Source organism: Camarhynchus parvulus, chromosome 13 (assembly GCF_901933205.1).
Source record: "Camarhynchus parvulus chromosome 13, STF_HiC, whole genome shotgun sequence".
In the NCBI taxonomy this organism is placed as follows: Eukaryota; Metazoa; Chordata; class Aves; order Passeriformes; family Thraupidae; genus Camarhynchus; species Camarhynchus parvulus.
In genome coordinates this window covers 352,454-371,027 of record NC_044583.1, presented here as the reverse complement: position 1 = coordinate 371,027, position 18,574 = coordinate 352,454, and the positions used below count along the sequence as shown (strand labels likewise).

The following is an 18,574-nucleotide window of genomic DNA, read 5'->3' as shown; positions in this document are numbered from 1 at the left end:
ATTTGGAGAGGGGCTGGAAGAAAACAGAATAGAAAACCCTGACACGGTTCTGACTTCAGCAATGTTTCAAGGTGCTTTTAGCAGACGGTCTGAGCAGCAGTGTCATCTCTGGCTGCTTTGGGTGCCCATCCATCCCTCCCCTGCAGAGGCAGAGATAGGAGGAACACGAGGAGGCTGAAGCTCAAAGCTGACACTGGTGCTGCTACCAGCAAAGTTCTTCAGAGTGGCAACCACAGTGTTTCCTGGGAAAGTCTAATGGAAAGGGAGATCTCCAAAACTTGCTATGAATACAGAGTAATTTTTATTGCCAACCTTAATGCTGATGGATAGGACAGTTTGTCTTTTCCAGTTTATATAAGAGTAGTTGATATAAAATTACTTCATAGCTGGATATTTATGAGAAGTTTCATTTCAAATAATGTAGTTTTTGCCTCTAGTGGTGCTGTAGTTTAGCCTATTATTACTGGGAACTAAATCTTTAGGATATTCCAGCTATAACTGTAGGGCCTGTCTGTCTACAGAGCAAAGTTAGTATTTTCCAAAGCAAAGGAAACTTTATAATGCAAAGTCACATTAGCAAAAACTACCTGTCCCTAAAACCAGCCAAGAAATCAGGCACAGAGAGGAAATTTGGGGGATGTTCCTTCAGATGCTCCTGCTTTCTCTCACAGCAGTACTGAGTCTTCTCCATGACAGTGAATGCAGAGATATTCTATCTTGGTCTTCCTCTGGGAAAGTGACCAGAATCCAAGCTGTGATATAAGCAACATTCTCTCACCTTGTCTCTGCTGCACATGGATCTTGCATAAACTGCTCCTGTCTCTTGAGGGAAATAGGATTCACGCCTTGTGCCAGCAAAGTCATAACAAAAGCTGTGGCAAATGAAAGCAAGCCCTGAGAGCAGCCACCTGCTGAAATCAGGTATTGTTCAGGTTGGAGAAGGCCTTTCTGGGAAAGGGTCTGTAGCATAAGTCATGTGAGGAGCAGCTCAGGGAGCTGGGAAGGGGCTCAGCCTGGAGCAAAGGAGGCTCAGGGGGCCCTTGTGGCTCTGCACAGCTCCTGCCAGGAGGGCACAGCCGGGGGGGTCGGGCTGTGCTCCAGGGAACAGGGACAGGAGCACAGGGAACGGCCTCAGGCTGGGCCGGGGCAGGCTCAGGGTGGATATTATGGAAAATTTCTTCACTGGAAAGGCGGTGGCATTGGAACAGACTGCACAGGGCGGTGGTGGAGTACCCATCCCTGGAGGGATTTAAAAGCCATGTGGATGTGGCACTTGGGAACAGGGGCTAGTGGTGGCCTTGGCAGGGCTGGGGGAACAGCTGGACTCGATCGTCTTGGAGGGCTTTGTACGATGAAATTCCTTTTGTTAACATTAATATTTGGTGACTAGTGTAAAACAGATAAGGGCATTTTAGTTGGGTTTTAAAGAAAGAAACCATTAGAGAGAGAAGAGATAATGATTTTTTTTTTCGTAGAGAATCTCTCTGAGGGGTTGTGTTCATATCACAAACATTCATTTTATTACATTTTATGGAATGGACTTCAAATGCCAGTATATACAAGCCAACACTTCATTATTGGAGTTTGTGTTTATCCACTTGCCATTGTCAGCCTGTTCCCCTCTGTCTTCTTGTGCTGCTCTTTGTTAAAGCGATGATTTATGAAAATGTGGGTTAGATCTCTCAAAGTACAGTGTGGTGAAGTGGTTCAATAAAAAGTTATTAAGTAAAAAATCTATAGTTTCATGTGCTCTGTTCACCTTCTCTAGGAACCCCCAAGAAGAGATCCTTAAGCTAAGCAAACACTGCATGCTGAGACTCTAACATAAGCTACAAACTGAGAGGCCTCACCCAGCCGGAACTCTGCTGAATGGAGCCACTGCAGGCAATTCCGATTCTGCCCACATAACTGCAGGATTGCCCCCTCTCAGTGATGAAAGCAGCACAGACCAAAAAAGGGTGCCAGGTGGGGGAATCTGCCATAAAATGTTCATTTTACAATCAGCAAATAAAGACTTCCAGTATTCTCAAGCTACACAGTACCAAATAGCATTTGGTTCTTCAATGTAACTGTATGGCCGCATTTCATTTATCTTTAAAAGAAAACTTTGGCTTCTGCTGATTGCAGGATAAACAAAGCTGACTTCAGGTAGTTTCCAGAGCCCACTTAGAATATGATTTTTCTCAAAAAAGTAAGTGTTTCAGACTAAAAGTGAAAGTGTGAAAGGGTGATTTAGACTAGCCTACCCCAAACCCATGCACATTTTACACCCAGCAGCACTGTTGACTTGCCACAGCTGCACAGCCACGTAAAGGAGGGGATGACAAATGGCTACTTGTGCCTATGGCTGGCAAGGAGTGAGAGCTGCTTGTAGCAGTGAAGGCCAAAGGAAACATTCTCCAGGACAGAAAATAATTTGTGAGGAAGACATGGAAAGTGGTAGAATCTGTTTGTGTGCAGTACAGCAGGAAGAGTATAAGAGATGGGTTACAAAATGATTTTGTTGCCTCGATTTCATGTTCCCAAATCTCTGAAAAAATGCAGCTCAACAAACAACAACGCTCCATCTATCTCAGGGATGGAGAACTTCAGCAAGTGAGGGTTACCTCAGTGAGTTACAGGTTAAAAGCAGTGAGGCACTATTGTGCAGTACCGAATCACCATCCTGGCACTGCACCATCCAGGACAAAGCAGCACCATGCACAGAAGCATCCCACTGTGCTGCACTGCACTGAGCTCCTGCTGCTGCCTCAGGGCTCTCACTGCAACAGAGCAGCTATTGAGGCAGCAATCACAGTCCCTCTGTTCTCTCTGGCAAACAAAGAATAACAGTCATGATCCTATTCATCCTCTAGGACATCTCATCTTGAAGGTTCCAACCTACTCCAAGCTACCAAAATAATTCTGCCACCTGTAGTGCTCTGCAGCTGCCAGTGCAGTCCTGCACATCCATCTCCAGTCAGGTAAGGTGTGGTATGAAATGCAGCTATGAGCAGAAGAGCCCAGCACAGCCACTCAGCTGAAGAGCTGCTGATGCATGCACACCTCACACACTTCTGCTGGGTACCTCAGGAAACACAAGGAAGCTTTTTGTCCACATTGAATTCACTGAGGTTAGGTTCCTGGATGCCCACTGGCACAATTCCTCTCCTGCTGAAGTAGGGGAATGAAGCAACTAATTTCTACTAAAAATATAGATAATAAGCCCAGTAAAACACATTGACCACCATGAAAAACAAAGGGAAAAGCAATTTGGAGTAGTGGTCCACATTGCCAGGGTTCTGAATTGTGAAATAACCAATGATCCTGTGCATTTTGTTCCTCAAGGCACATTTGATTTTCTCATGGTTTTTCATGGTCAAGTCACTGCAGTTAACATTATCGCTGGAAATCTCAATGCTTGTGAAGCTGATTTTTTGTTTATAGCTGGTGATGGAATTTTTGAGGATGTTGGTGATGTTAACTTCTTCCATTTCTTCAGTCAGTTCATTTGCAGGCCCCTAGGAAACAAGAGTGGACAGTTTTAAGGTCTGTCTTCTCCTGCAGAGGAGGAAGACCATAAGGATAAAGACATAAGAGTACAGCTTCATATGTGGTCATCCCAATACTCAAACACACCTTTCAGCTGCTGCCTAACCCTAGGAGGGCCTGAGGTCCAAAATAGAGATATTTTCAGATCCTTGACCAAGTTTTACTCTGGGTGTGCCAACATCCATCTCCTACAGGATATCCATCTCTTCCTGTCTACACAGTGACTTAATGGCTGGGAACTCAGTATTGCAGTGGGAAACCTCCTTTTTCCCAACAGGATTTGGGCCCTTGATGACAACTGGACTACAGTCATACCTGATTATTTAATTTCTCACACTAAAGCTGAGCCCTTGAACAACTCACTCTCACAATCCCCACAGAAGGCTGTGGGACAGATGTTTGGAAACGTCTTCTGGGAAAGGAGGAAGAAGGGTTCAGTTTTCCTGTGGCAGAGGGAAGTACCTCCTTCCTTGGAGTTATTTGATAGAAGAGTGAAGAGTTGTGTTATACTGGCTCTTCTCTGAGTGCATTTGAAAGGAGCAGTGGTGCTTCCTGCTCACATGAGCTCAACTCGGGGCTGTGGACTCAATCCAGTGCCTGGCCCAAGTGCCTTTCTGGATGTGGTCCTGTGAACCCAACAGGACTGCCAGCTAAGGCTGTTGCTCACAAGTCTGCCAGAAACACAGCATTCCTGTGCTACTCATGTATTTGTTACACACAAAAGTTTAGATTTAGTGCCAGTTAGGAGAAGCATTGTTGATGTATCCATAGCAAGAAGACCATTTGTCTTGTTCAGTTAATGGAGAACTAATTGTTGCCAGTCCAAGACCACTGGCCTTATTAAGGTACGTCGGGCCTTACCTCTTCTGGTACTTTAGCTGCACATTTCTGTGAGGAGCTGTAGTGAGCCACTGCATATTCCACAAGGGCACCAAAGATGAAGCTGAAGCAGATGCCAAGATAAACATCAATGGCCTTAATGAAACAGTTGGTTTTTGAAAGTGAACTTCGTGAGCCGATCATCAGAGTTGTCATAGAAAGCACTGTTGTAACTCCTTGGAAACAGAGAGACACTTTTTTTGTGGACACTTTGGAGAAGTCTTGGCCTACCCTTCTGTTCATGTCATTGCTCTCCATTGCTGGCTGGTTAAAGCACATCACTTCTTACCAAATCCAAATCATCCATCACAGCAACTGAAATACTTTTGTAGCATTCACTAGCTTCACACAGGCTCTCCCTGCCTTTGGGAGCTTGGCTCCAACAGGCAGTTGGGTCTCTTGTTTTTCATGCTTTCAGTAAAGAAATCCCTCCGTCCTGCTTTCTCCAAAGCACACCACCTGTGCCCTGTCCTCTACTCTGCAATGGATCTCCTGAGAGCTTCAGCCACACACAGCCCTGCAGGTGGGCATGTGTCCCTGCCACAGCATCTCCTCCACACCAACCCAGCTCTGCCCCAAAGAACAGCAGAGACGAGTAGACCATTTATCCCTGAGCAGGTAGCGCAAGAAAAGTACCATCTACTCAGCCTTCAAAGGCTCCTCTGTCTGCTTAAATCTTCTCCATTCTTCAGGCAAGAACTCACCAATGCAGGTTCTTGCAGGCACTGAGTCCAGTGTGATCCAAAAAGAAACCCAGGACAACATGACAAGCAGAGTGGAGGGCACATAGGTCTCCAGTATGAAGTAAAGGACATTTCTTCTCAGTTCAAACTGTAATATCAGTCGTGGGTAACTGCCTGTTTATGAAAGGAAGAGACTTGGTGAATGTGAGGTTTCCAAGGAGCCCCGAAGTAAAACGAGAACAGCCCAGCACCAGTACCAGCTGATGGAGCTCAGCAGAGCCTATGCAGGTAACACACCTGACACAGGAGGACACACACAGCACTGAAAGACAAAGAGGCATCTGAACAACCCCATCTGAACAGCAGATGCCTTGCAAAGGGTTCCTGCCCCTGAGCATGACAGGAATGTTACAGCAGGGCCTCAGCGCCGAGCAGAGCAGGGCTGATAATCTCACCTGCTCTCTCACACTCAGCACAGCACCTTTCCCAACACCTGCTCTGAAGGGCACTGCCAGGTTCAGCCTTACCTGATGGCTGAAAAACAGACAAAACATTGTCTCTTGATGTCAGCAGGCTCTGGCTCACATCCCAAAGCACCCCTGTGCCTTACCATCACAGAGAATCAGACCCCCATTTTCATTAGTGATTTGTGATGTTTGATAATGGTATATTTTTGAGCTCTCCATCTTTTAAAAAACAATTTGTTGTAAATACTGACATAAGGGTTCTGAGGCTGGATCAGTTGTGTTTTCAGGATCTATTTCTGTTCTATAAACAACAATTCCCTTTGAAGTGTAGAAACAAAGTCCATGTTGTTCATGGCTGTGTATGCAACAAAACAACAAAACACTGTTATTTTTAAAACCTTGTCATTCTAAGGAAGTCTTGCCCCCTTTCATACTATCTGTAATTGGAGAAAAGAGTATTTTACACTGATAATGAAAAAGACATTGAATTCTGATCTACAAAAATATGTTATTCCATCGTGATAGAATTTACAAACAAATGTATATTTTAAACATTAATTTTACTCCTAGTTACTGTAAACATTGCTTTTCACAGTACCTCTACACTGCACACCTGGATTGAAGGGATAGAGTTTCTTCAGGTATGTGTGGAGGAAAATAGGAAGAAGGAAAAAAAAATTAAAGTCCATCAAATGAATACAGTATGTTTTAAACTTCCATCTTTCTGTGGATTTCCATCTTACAGAATATCCTGACTGCAACTAATAGGATGACACCACCTTTCTGTTCATCTCTTTGTGTGAGATTAAGATCTGCTAAAGGCTTTACTGGTTCAGGACTGAGTCAAACGATCTTGGCCCACAGAAGGAGAGGAGATGGGATGGGGAACACCCAAGAGCTTTCCCTGCTTTTTGCTCTCCCAGATTTACCTGTCTCCTGCTGTGACTTGGAGACCAGGGTGTGGTAGCGCTCCACTGTGTACTGGGAGAGCCGCAGCTTCTCCATGCCGTGCACGGAGTTGTTTCCCCTCAGCCAGGTGAAGGTGACATCGTTCTCATCGTAGCCCCCTGAGGAGAACACAGACACTGTGTGACTGCTGTGGGCAGGAAGAGCCCAGTTGTGCCCTGCTCTGCCTCCTGCGGGGAGCAGAACCCCGATCCTGGCACTGCAGACTGGACAGAGGCCCCTGAGCTGTGTCTGACCACGCGGGGACATCGGCTGCACTTCCTTCACTGCCCTTGGTCTGCTGCTCCAGATGTGGACAGGAACACACACCTTTGGGAATGACACACAACGTGAAGGCTGCTGAGCGCCTGCTGCAGTTGTTTACATGGGGTATTCATGTTTTCAAAGATAATCCATTGCTGTCATACACAGCTTGATTACATACAATGGGATATTAGTACTGCCATGGTTAACCCTCAAACACAGACTCTCTCTGGTGTCTGAGAGGAGAGCAGGAGAAACACAGTGGTAAAGAAAGAGAATTCGGATCTCACTGAGCCCCTTACCACAGAGCAGAAGCACATTTCACTGAGTCATCTATTCCAGTGCTTCAAAACATCAGAAAATGCATTTTCAGTTAGTCAGGAGCTTACGGCTGAGACTGCTATGTGGTTATGAACTAGGCTTCTCTGACTGGGTACACATTGTCCAGGAAACCTGGTCATAAAAACAACCTTTTCTACACATCATTCCTCATATCCTCAAAGGCATTAAGTTACTGAGGACAAATAAATGCACACAACATTTGGTAACACCAAATTCCTGCCTCAAAGCAGTGGGACTCCATATATGCCATCTGAGTGTGTACCTCCAGGGATGACATAAACTCATGTTAGACTGAGGGATACTTCAGTCTGAGGGGTAAAACTTGTACTGAGTTGCCAGCCTGCCATTCCCTTCAAAAATCTGACTTAATTTAGGAAACAAGTCCATCAGTTTCACTGATTTAATTCTTTTATTAAGAGCCCTTCTTTGAGACCATGAGTAGGGACGCTGTGATTCTGATAACAAACCATTTGTCCTGGTAGAAGGAATCAGATGAAGTTGCAGCTCTATTTACATCTAATTGTGTTTTCTTATTAGACACAAATTACCAGAGCTTGGGCGTGATGAACTCCTAAATTAGGTGTCCAGAGCATGAATCCCTGAGCAGAATCCTAAGGATGTGACTTTTCAAAGTTCCTAAGTGGTTTTATAAATCGTGGTTAATCAGGAAAATTTTATAAGTGATAGATTGTTGTTAATTCATCTGGCATATATTTAAATAGCATTATTTCTGGGCACTTATCCTAATGAAATCTCCAGTGGGCAATATGTATGTAATTTCATTGGAATTATACAGCAACTGAGCATGATGTAGGACCCAATCAGTTTTAAGCCAGGCCTAAACATGCTCTACTTTAGCAGAAGAGGCCAATCATTATTATTTCAGGAGCTATTCTTTGTAATAACATTAACCATGGTGAACTAATATGATTTTAATGTGAAAATAATATGTTCTTCCCTAGGTGCTTCATGCTGCAACCCCAGAGGTTAAAAATCTGGTCTTTTCCATGCTGAGATGGTGGAAGTTTGGTTTTGTGTCATGCAGCAGGAGCTGCATACCCATCACAGGTCTGGAGCAGCAGCACTGCACCGGCTGAGCTTTGGGACAGCAACCCTGCAGTGCCCCACATTGCCTTGGAGTCTTTCTCAGCCAGCACTGCCTTAGGTGAGTTTTTAATCTAACTGAGAGCAGAACTCACTGATAATTCCTCTTCTTGAGACTTCTCAGTCTGACACTCTTCCTATTGATAAGGGTCCCATTCTCTGTATCCCCTCCCCAATGGGAGGGCAGGTATCACAAACCTGGGTTTGGCCCTGATTTCAGCTCATGAGTTTGAGAGCCACATTCAACTCTAATTCTAGTGAGAACCACCCTTCCCCATGTCCTTTTGGCAGTGGGGATTTGGGGGCTGCAACAGGTATTAGCTACTTAAAGATGTGAGAGTTGTTCCTTCTTGCACTCTATCACAGGCACTTACCTCACAAGTTAGTTTTGAAGAAGCTGTGTGTTCAAAAGAATCTGAATTTTGAAAACCACCCAACATTACTTCATCCTTTCTGTACGAGATTTAATTATCTACACTTTAATAAATACTCTTTATTACCACTTTTTTTGCATAAATTGCACAGTGACGGGAATTTTCTGGGCTGTGGATTGCAACAAAAACGCTTGAAGAATGATGACACAGAAGTTGTTTTCTTTTGGACATTATAATTTGCAGGAATAAAAATCTACTCCAGAAAGCCATGGTGCTTAATCCAAATATTCAAGATGTGTAGTTACTTATGAATAAAAAAATTTAGAGTTTTCTAGAACATAATACTTACAGCTTTCTAGCTGCAGTCGGCATGTTTGGGTGTCCATAGGGTATTTTGACAGGTCCATGTTACAGGCAACAGTAGTAGTGATTCTGTCGGGAGAGAAAGAACTCTGAAAATTGCAATAAAAGCATGTTTTACACAGCAAATGGGATGACAAAGCTCTGCTCTGTCAGTTAGATTATTTGGACCTATGATAAGAATTAACTGCGAACCCTCAAGAACAATCGCTCTCTGCAGCCACCTCAATGAAAATGCAGCCCAAGGAGGAATTTTGCTTTGATCTGGTGGGATACAGAGTGCAGAGTCACATTTTTTTCCCCATTGCTACAATTTGCTCATCTTAAGGAGTCAGCACTTGCGACTTGAGGTGCAGTGACTAACTGCACACGTACTCTGGCTTTCTCTGATGTGGAGGTAGGTGAGTTTTGCTCTGCAGCTGAGGTAACTGGGACTCACTTAATGCAAGCTAAGGAGAGCACTGTAGGAATTGCTAACTCAAGTGCTGGGCGCCTTCCTGCAGTTCATGGACAAATACACTTCTTGGTAAAAAAACAGAAGTCATCACTGGATAAGCAAATGGTTTCCCACTATCAGTTGAACTTTTACTTTGTGATGTCCTCCTTCCATTCCTCCCATGCCCCCATCTGGCTGGATTTTTCCTCGGTGACACCTAAACTCATGAGCTTTCTGAGCAGGCCTCAGGATACAGCATATACCGTGATGGGAGATCCTAATCCTTGACTGGCATTCCTGGAAGCTAGAACAGGGCTTCAGCAGACATCAGCAGAGAATGCTCACAGCTGACTCGTTGACCCCAAACTCATGACCTGTGACAGCTGGTACCTGCTCCTGTCCAGGGTAGTTCTGGAAATCTATTCTGAGCCAGCAGCAGCAAAGCTGGAGGTCTCTGTACCTTAAGGCATACAAGACAGTGCCATTAGAGAACAGCCTGACGAGGCGGTTGCCCACAGTGACGTCGTGCAGGAAAGACCTTTTTGACTCCACAATGTAGGTGTCTGGCACCCAGAGCAACTCCACCAGGCGAGCATCCAGCGTGAAGCTCTTGTTGCCATGGAAGACCAGCCGAGGGTCTGTCCAGCGCTGCCGCAGGGAGATGGTGGCTGTGTAATCCTGCAGAACAGAGCAGAGCCTGGGGACGTGTGTCCAGGCAGCTGCACGGCACAGCTGGGGCACACCACGTGTGTGACAAGGGACAGAACACATCTTTATTCAACCTATCACAGCCAGGCTTCAAGCTTAAAGCTTCACTTTTGTCACAGTTTTCAGTTTTGTTCACTCTGTAATATTTCTAATACATTTCCACTCTAATGGAGTTTGAGGACTAAAGATTATAATTACAGCACTTTATGTTTTTAATGGGCAGTTTTTATACCTGATGCTTTTGTGCCCATTTTGCAGAGAACAGATAGGAAGCATACACTTGAGGCCACCCCACAAGCCATTGACATTATAGACCACACGTACTATAAATCTGGTCATCAAGGAGGCATTGGCACTTTGGGGAAAAAAGGTAAGTGAATCCAACCTGTTATGTCAGGGACATCTTAAAAAAAAACCCAAACAAGTCAAAAAAGAAAAGTTGTGCCTTCTATTTTAATAGGAATTTTGAATCTAAGAACACTGGGATTAACTTGAGTTTGGCCTGCCCCCAAGCAGCACCACTTGGCTCTGAAGCTGATCCTTTGCTGAGCCTTCTGGACATCACAGGCACTGCTGGACTATTCAACTTCCTTCTCACAAGGGATGCCACACAGGACTGATATTTTCTATTTCCATGGGGTCTGATTTCCAGAAGGTGGTGAGTTTTTGACCAGTAGGACTTTTGGAACCACTTCTTTTTTCTTGTAAGCCCACATTACTATGGCATCTACACAGTTGTCTTAGGGTGACGTTATGATGCTTGTATTCCTAATCGTCTGCTCTGTTTATGCTGGATATTAAGTTCTGCACATTTAAGACTGCTTCTGAAAGTGAAGCGGGGGAAAAGAAGTGTGCAGTTTGTTTTCAGAAACTGCACTTGCTCCCCCACACTCCTTCTCACAGACTGTGTTGTCTGCAGCACAGACAGACAGTGGGACAGAGCTCTCCTTTGCTTTTAGTTAGTTTTTAGCTAGCAGAGGCAGAGAAGTTCCCCAAACTGTGGGGTTTTTTTCTTTTTCTCGGAACTGTTTGTACCTGCTCTAGACTGAAAACCCAGAAAAACACCAGGAGCTCATGCCTGTGGCCCACCGGGTCCGGGACATGGCATTCCAGCATGGGAGGGACAGATAACAGACTGAGTGAGCCAAGCCACAGCCCATGAAAAGGACTTTCTGAATTCACCATCTCTTCAGAACAGCAAGAGGTTTTATTGTTTAATATTATTTATTTTTTATGCTTGTGTATACTTTGCTTGTTAAATAACCAGGTTTTTACACTTATCTCCAAGGGAATATTTTCATGAACCAGTTGGGGGAGGGGCCACTTGAATCTGCTTTCTAGAGGAACCCCTTTGGGAGTTTCCTCCCAAATTTGCCCTAAACCAGGACAATAGTCTGCAGTCATAAATGAGCTCTGTTTTCATCCCACTGCTGAAAGTGGTCAACAGCCCCCAACAGCAAAGCAGTTTCAAAATGACCATTTCTGTGCTGGACACACAGGAATACATGTGAAGTCTCTCAGGCATATCTCAATCTTATCTTGTAAAATAAAAGTTTTTTTTCACTTACCATGTCACTCTCAGATATACTAGAAATACTTGCAATGTCCAGACTCATTGCAATTTGTACAGGTTCTCCTGCAGAGGGAATGAAATGCTTCAGCAGAGAGAAGGGAAGTAAAGCCACTCAGGATGCTGTGCAGGGTGGGCACTGTCCTCAGCCTCACTCACTGTCACTAAAACTGCAGAGGCCTAGAGGGTCAGACACAGTTTCAGACCATTAGGCTCACAAATTCTATGATCTGAAATGCAGTTGTCACTGTTAGGGAGGTGGAGTTCTGTGTTTGGTGGTGGTAGCAGAGGGCAAATACCCATTAACACTGGCTGCAGAGCTCAGCAGTTTAGATCAGCAGCATTTCAGTGGCATTTGCCATTGGACAGGCAGCCAGGGCCACTTTGTCCCTTGATCCCAGCCCACACCAGGCACGGAGCGGCCAGGCCAGGAACCTCTGCACAGAGCACTTCCCACAGCTCAGGGAGTGCTGGGCAGCCCCGGCTCCTGGCGAGGAGCCACCGAGAGGAGAGAAGGTCCCTGGTTCCCGAGAACAGGCGTTCCTGAAATGCGGAGGAGCAGCGGCCTCGGCCCGGCTCAGCTCCCGCCCGAGAGAGCCGCGAACCGAGAACCGCGAGCGCCGGGAGCCACCGCGAGAGGGCAGCACCGCCCGGGACACGGGGACGGGGGACTGGGGGACAGGGGGACAGGGGAGCACGGGGACAGGGGGACAGAGGGACAGGGGGACAGGGGACAGGGGGACACGGGGACAGGGGGACAGGGGACAGGGGGACACGGGGACAGAGGAACAGGGGACACGGGGACAGGGGGACACGGGGACAGGGGACAGAGGGACAGGGGGACAGGGGACAGGGGACAGGGGACAGGGGGACACGGGGACAGAGGAACAGGGGGACAGGGGGACAGGGGAGCACGGGGACAGGGGGACAGAGGGACAGGGGGACAGGGGACAGGGGGACAGGGGGACAGAGGGACAGGGGGACAGGGGACAGGGGACAGGGGGACACGGGGATAGGGGGACACGGGGACAGGGGGATGGGGGACACGGGGACGGGGGACATGGGGACGGGGGGACACAGGGACGGGGGACAGGGGGACACGGGGACAGGGGGACATGGGGACACGGGGATGGGGGGACAGGGGGACACGGGGACACGGGGACGGGGGACATGGGGACAGGGGGACGGGGGGACACAGGGACAGGGGGACATGGGGGCACGGGGACAAAGGGGGAAGGGGAACATGGGGATACGGGGACAGGGGGACACAGACACAAAGGGACAAAGGGACACTGGGACACAGAGTCACGGGCACAAAAGGACACAGGGACACCGGGCACATGGGGACATGGGCACAAAGGGACACTGGTACTGGGACAAAGGGAACACAGGGACACGGGGACAAAGGGAGACACGAGGACAAGGGGACACAGGGACACAGAGACACGGGGACCCCACGGTCCGGGCTCCGCCGATGCCGGGGGAGCGCCGAGCTCCGAGCGCAGCTCGACCCTTTCCAGCACAGCCCTCTGTGCCTGCGTGACAACAGAGCGGGGCCTTTCCTGCTGCAGCTGCTGGAATTGCTGCTCGTCACATGAATCACAGTGAGGAACGACCAAAGCACACGATTTCTGAAACTCTTTCCAGGTGGTTTTGGCTTTGATTGTTTGTTTTAACGGGTTCATAAATTTATTTCATTTGCAGAAGATGTGTATTTTTGAAAGCAGCTGTTGTTCACGTCTCTGTCTATCGAGACTCAAACCCACTGCATTTACTGACCACAGGACACAACTGTGAGGACTCGGCCTCCAGGGGAGGTCACACGAGAGTCCTGGCTGGTTTTGTTTAACATTTGCTGCAGATGCAGTGGATCTCTGTTCTGTTATAGAGAAGCATCTGCTCACTGGTGTCACAGGATTTAGAGGAGCTTTTCTAATCCTGCATCAGGTCAGCCATTCTAGGCAGAGCAAGATGGTAAATTCTGTATTGTCTCAGACATTTATTAACATGGCCAGAAAAAGGAAGCAGCTCAGAGCTGCCAGTAGCAGCAGGTCAGTCTACAATGGGAAATATCCATGGCCTTGTGAAAGCTGATAGGAAATTTTTCTGTCAAGCGGGGTTTCATTAATAGTTCAGGCACAAAATCAAAATTAATAGAAATAAAAATGGTCATTGCTGTTTCTAAAACTTTCAATGATACTTTTTAGGTTCTGAATGTCATTCTGAGAAACCTATTCCTCTGTGTGATGACAGCACTAACCTGGAAGGTGGGAGACCTGACACCCAAATTGCTCAATAGCCTCAGGTAACTTCCTAAATTCCTGCCTGCTCCCAACTCCCCAGAGTCTCACTAGGGTTTGAAACAGATTTGTGTCGCAGTGTGAGGTGAAAGCATGTGTCAAAAGTCAATAATCAAGGCAAGAAGAATGGCTTTGTTCCTCTAGAGCTGCATAAATAGCTATAATAGCTGTACGTGACCAAAAGTAAAGCAGAAAATCACAAGGGTCAGGCTCTAAACAAAACCTTGTACAGTTAGAGCAGAATTTAGTTATATAGTCAAGTCTTCCATAGAGATGTTAAAGTTTATAAATTCCCTGTTCTTCACCTCACAGCTGGACCTGATCCCAAGCCCCATACATATGTGCACCAAGACAGTAGTGGTTGCAGAGAAAGGAGGGCAGCCTGGGACACCAATTTAAAAGAAACACAACCTTTGAAACTGCAGCAAGGTTAAAGCCTGCTCTCCCCTCCACATGAGCATTACAGACCGATTTTAAATGCTCTCTTGTGAGGAGCCAACATACCACCAAAGTAGGGCCGGAGGTATTTGTTGTACCCCATGGTGAGGTTCTCAAATCCAGGGAGGGACGCTGTGCCCCTGCCATGCAAGCTGGATCCATGACCCAGAGAGCTCCTGGGGACACAAACACCAACTGTTACATGCTGGGCTGGGCACATCTGGTGTGCAGCTGCAGCTGCTTCCAGCTTGTGCTCAAACAAACAAACAGTATAAAATAGTTATTAAAACCAAGTAGGCAATTGAAATCACAAGCATTTGCTCACATTGCTGTCCTGGCTGAATAATTAGCACCTTCAAGAGGTGGGAAAATGGCAAATTGCCTCAGCTGATAGCTACAGGTTGCACACACAGTATCTTAAGAATGTTCTGTTCAAACAGAAAAATCAAGCAAGATCTGTAGATCACAAGCCTGAGAAATACATCCCAATCTCCCCTTCCCACTCCTTCTTGTAGAGTCTACTTAAGGAATATTATTTTCTTTTTTCCTCCCATTTATGACAACCTGAGACAAATCTTACAGCCCAACAGCTCCTCCTCTCTAATCTCTAGTCCTCTAAATAAGCTTCATCCTCATAACATGTGAGTGTCAGCTTCTACAGCTGCTGTCAGGAATAATACTGGAGGGGAAAGGTGGAGGACTGTACACTTCACAGACACCCCCTCAGCTCTGTGGGCAGTGCTGCTCCAGCTGCTGGGTATACTGAGGGTCCAACTCTAGATTACAATGTCAACATTTACATGTTGTGGCTGGTCATTGAAGGCAGAAGCTGTGTTATGAGGCTGACAGATCTGTACCCTCACACAGACAGAGGGAGGGAGAGGGTTTGGAATGTAAAAAGTGAGTGTTAAGGTGCAGGGTGGCACTGCCTCACCTGAGAAAAGTGTAACCGAGTGAAAGGTTAGGAGTTTGTTCTTGCTTTGGGCAGGAGGAGGTGGGAGGCAGAGCCTTTGCTGCTCCCAGTGCCAGGACCCTGTTCTGGGCAGGAAGCAGCCATGGAGTTACTCACAGCTCTCACCAAGGGTTTTTCTTCTGTTTCCTTCACAGCTGTGTTAATAGGGCCTTGGAGCTGCAGGATTTAGACTAAGCAGGACCTTACAGCAGAATAAGGTTTTACACAGTATGTATGTAAATACTTCAACCAGTTTGGGACTTGTACTACCAAGGATGGTAATAACAGAGCTGGGAACCTTGTGGGAGGCATTTCTGGTAAAAACCTACAACCTGTGCTGGTTCTGAACAGGAAATCAGGGGTTGCACTGTTAATGGACATCATGTGGTTTAGGGACCTATGAAGATTTCTCTCTCCTATACCACATCCCTGACTGCACCCTGCCACCTTTGGGTGGGCTGGATAACTAGAAGCATAGTTTCCTTTTGACCCACATTATTTATGTGAAACATCATTCAAATGTTCCCTTTAAAACAAAACAAAACAAACTCTACACTTACCTTTGGGTTGGAAGAAAAAGACACAGACCAAAGAAGGAAAAATATCTGCAGAACATGTCTGGAGATTGTTTCTGTATTTGCACTGCTTGTCTGTAAAGAAGAAAAGAAAGACAAAGTCTTGTGGTTTAAGAAAAATTATTTTAATTTTTTTAAGGGAAGGAGACAGGGAGAAGAAATGCTGCACAGTCAGAACCATCACAGATTGATGTTTAACATACCTGATACGCAGGGGCTCCTGCCCTTTTCCCTGACTAGTATCATTTTTCAGCATGTTCTATCACTTACCACATAAAAAGCCCTGGTGACAACTCAGGTCTTGAAGTTCTCGACAAATTCTAGCTCCTCTCCTCTCAGTATGGGATGGCAATAGCTGCTATTGAGAATGGCACCACAGGAACGGATTGACTAAATAGGAAAATGTGTGGGTAGCTCCCAGAGCAGTCAGACTCTGAAGCCAAGAGAGATCCTGCCCACAGATGGCAGTTTCAGCCTCTTTTAGTCGCAGGCTCCCCTGCCCAGCCTCACAGAAGTGCTGTAACTCTGTGCTCCATTGATTGTACGTGGGATAAACCCCTGCTATTAACAGCAAAGCTGGCAAGCCACTCAGCATGCAGCAGAGCATGAGGTCATTGCACTTCAAAGGGGTTTCGTTGGCTTTTCTGGGAGTGGAACCAAGTTTGGCTGCTGGCCCAAGACTCCTCGGGCTTGTGCTGGCCTTGGAGCAGGTGCCACAGTGGCAGCTCTGAGCTGTGCTCTGCTCTACTCTGGTCTCCAGCTTCCTGCTGGAAGTGCTGCTCCAGTCACACACCTTCTTTTCAGACCTAGCACCTCTCTCATCACACATGGCATTTAGAGCCTCAGCTTCCAATGTGGCTGCACCATAATAACCTGAACATCATGAGTTTTCTGCTTGGGTTAGATCCTTCCTGTAGAGCCCAGAGGACACTCTGCCTCCTCAGCCAGATGCACAGCTCTGGTGCTGTGCCATGGGACAAGCAGAGCACCAGGAAATAACAACTTTGCCCACACTGAGCCAGTAAAATACCTGAACATTCAAGTACTGTGAATGCAAGGCATCCCACTGGAGAAAGGATGGAGTTTTTTCAAAACACAATATGCTCTAATACCAGTCCCACATCTGAATTTCCAACAAGACTTTGCTCTTCTAGCCCATTCTCTGAAATTGTACTCAGATGTTTCTAGATGCTTTCAAGGGCTCCTCAGTATAATATGAGGATGCAGGACCAGAGACAGAATCATTTACCCACTCACAGCAATATTAGACCACAATTTTTATTGAAAAGAAGGAAGACTGATCCAGGTTGTTGAAAAAACTTGTAGAAATAAGTTAATTTTACAAATCAGATTTCAGTTAAAGTATGAGACTTCATGAACTTCAGCTGAGGAACCTCTCATGAGCATCACCAATGAATATCCCATGTTTTGCACAGGATGACCGTAAAGACAGTAAATATAGAAGATTGGGAGGCAGTGAAATGGAAATCTATAAGTACTCCTGGGCAGGAGAAAGATGACACCAGTGCCCAGAGCTGAATATAACCGCAGTATTTCTTCACTGCTCAGTGTGTCAGTTAATACAACAGCAATTCTGCTGTCATAGGGCAGGAGCTTTCATCAGAGATTACCAGTAGTGGGAAGAAATTGTAATAAGGTTGTGTATTTCTGTTTGTCTGTCCAGCAAAGGGTTTAATCTTCACAGAAAAATGTAGCCTTAAACACTGTTTGGTTACCAAGGGCATAGTCAATACACCAAGAGGCTACAGCAAACACATGGCCACAAAATCCTCAGTGAACACGTGGGAATTCTTCTTCCAAGCTTCCAGGTAACAGGTAAATGTCAAATAAACGGTGCAGTTCCCCTGGTAATTCAGGATTACTCTCCTTGGTCCTCTGTGATGTCCATGGCAAAGGGAACTGGTTTCCCCTGCAGCCCGTGCTGGCAGGCACAGCCGGGGGAGCTCAGCGCTCCATCCCTGCCCCGGGCCGCCCCTGCCGGGGAGCAGCAGCAGGGACGCAAGGAGTGATGGACAGGATCCCTTTATTGTGTCTGTGCTCTGGCTGAGCACCTGCCTCGGCAGCACCTGCCCAGGACAGGAGCCAGCAGGGCTGAAGGGAGCAAGGTGTAAGGAGCTGCAAGTGACGCATTAATTGAAGGCTTGACAATCCACTGACAGAAGCATGCAAAGAAAATATAGGAGATGGGGCCTCGAGGAGCACAGTTCAGACACAATCATTCATCTTACACATCTGTTAGTCTGCGTTTCTGCAGGGCAGTGAAACATTCCTCACTGCAGGAAGTTTTGGGGGAAAACCAGCCACATACCCTCCTGAGCACCTCCACAGCCCACATTTACCCAACACATTTATTTTGCTCTTGCAGGCAGCACAGTAAAAGCTGCACTGCAGCTGCACGTTCTTCTATGCCAACATTCAGTTTTCCTCAATAAATACTCAGTATCTACAATAGGCACAAAGGTATTTCATCTGGATTAGTTTCCACATTACCTTGTTTTTAAAGGCCGTTCAGCACCATATTTCTTAGTGCAATATGGAATTTAATACAGTAGTAAAACAACCAAGAATTTTTAAAAATTCAGAACAGTTCTCATTTTAAATCACTCAAGAAATAGCATAAATGTT

At 46.4% G+C, this 18,574-nt stretch overlaps 1 protein-coding gene across 1 annotated transcript; it reads right to left on the bottom strand.

The window, feature by feature from the left end:
• Window positions 1–3,185: 3,185 nt before the first annotated feature.
• Window positions 3,186–15,969, bottom strand: GABRP (gamma-aminobutyric acid type A receptor pi subunit). The gene is given in 9 exon segments (XM_030957512.1): window positions 3,186–3,500; window positions 4,393–4,586; window positions 5,115–5,267; window positions 6,490–6,627; window positions 8,939–9,021; window positions 9,846–10,063; window positions 11,662–11,729; window positions 14,468–14,574; window positions 15,908–15,969. Coding segments are annotated over 9 exon segments (1,338 nt in total).
• Window positions 15,970–18,574: the final 2,605 nt, after the last annotated feature.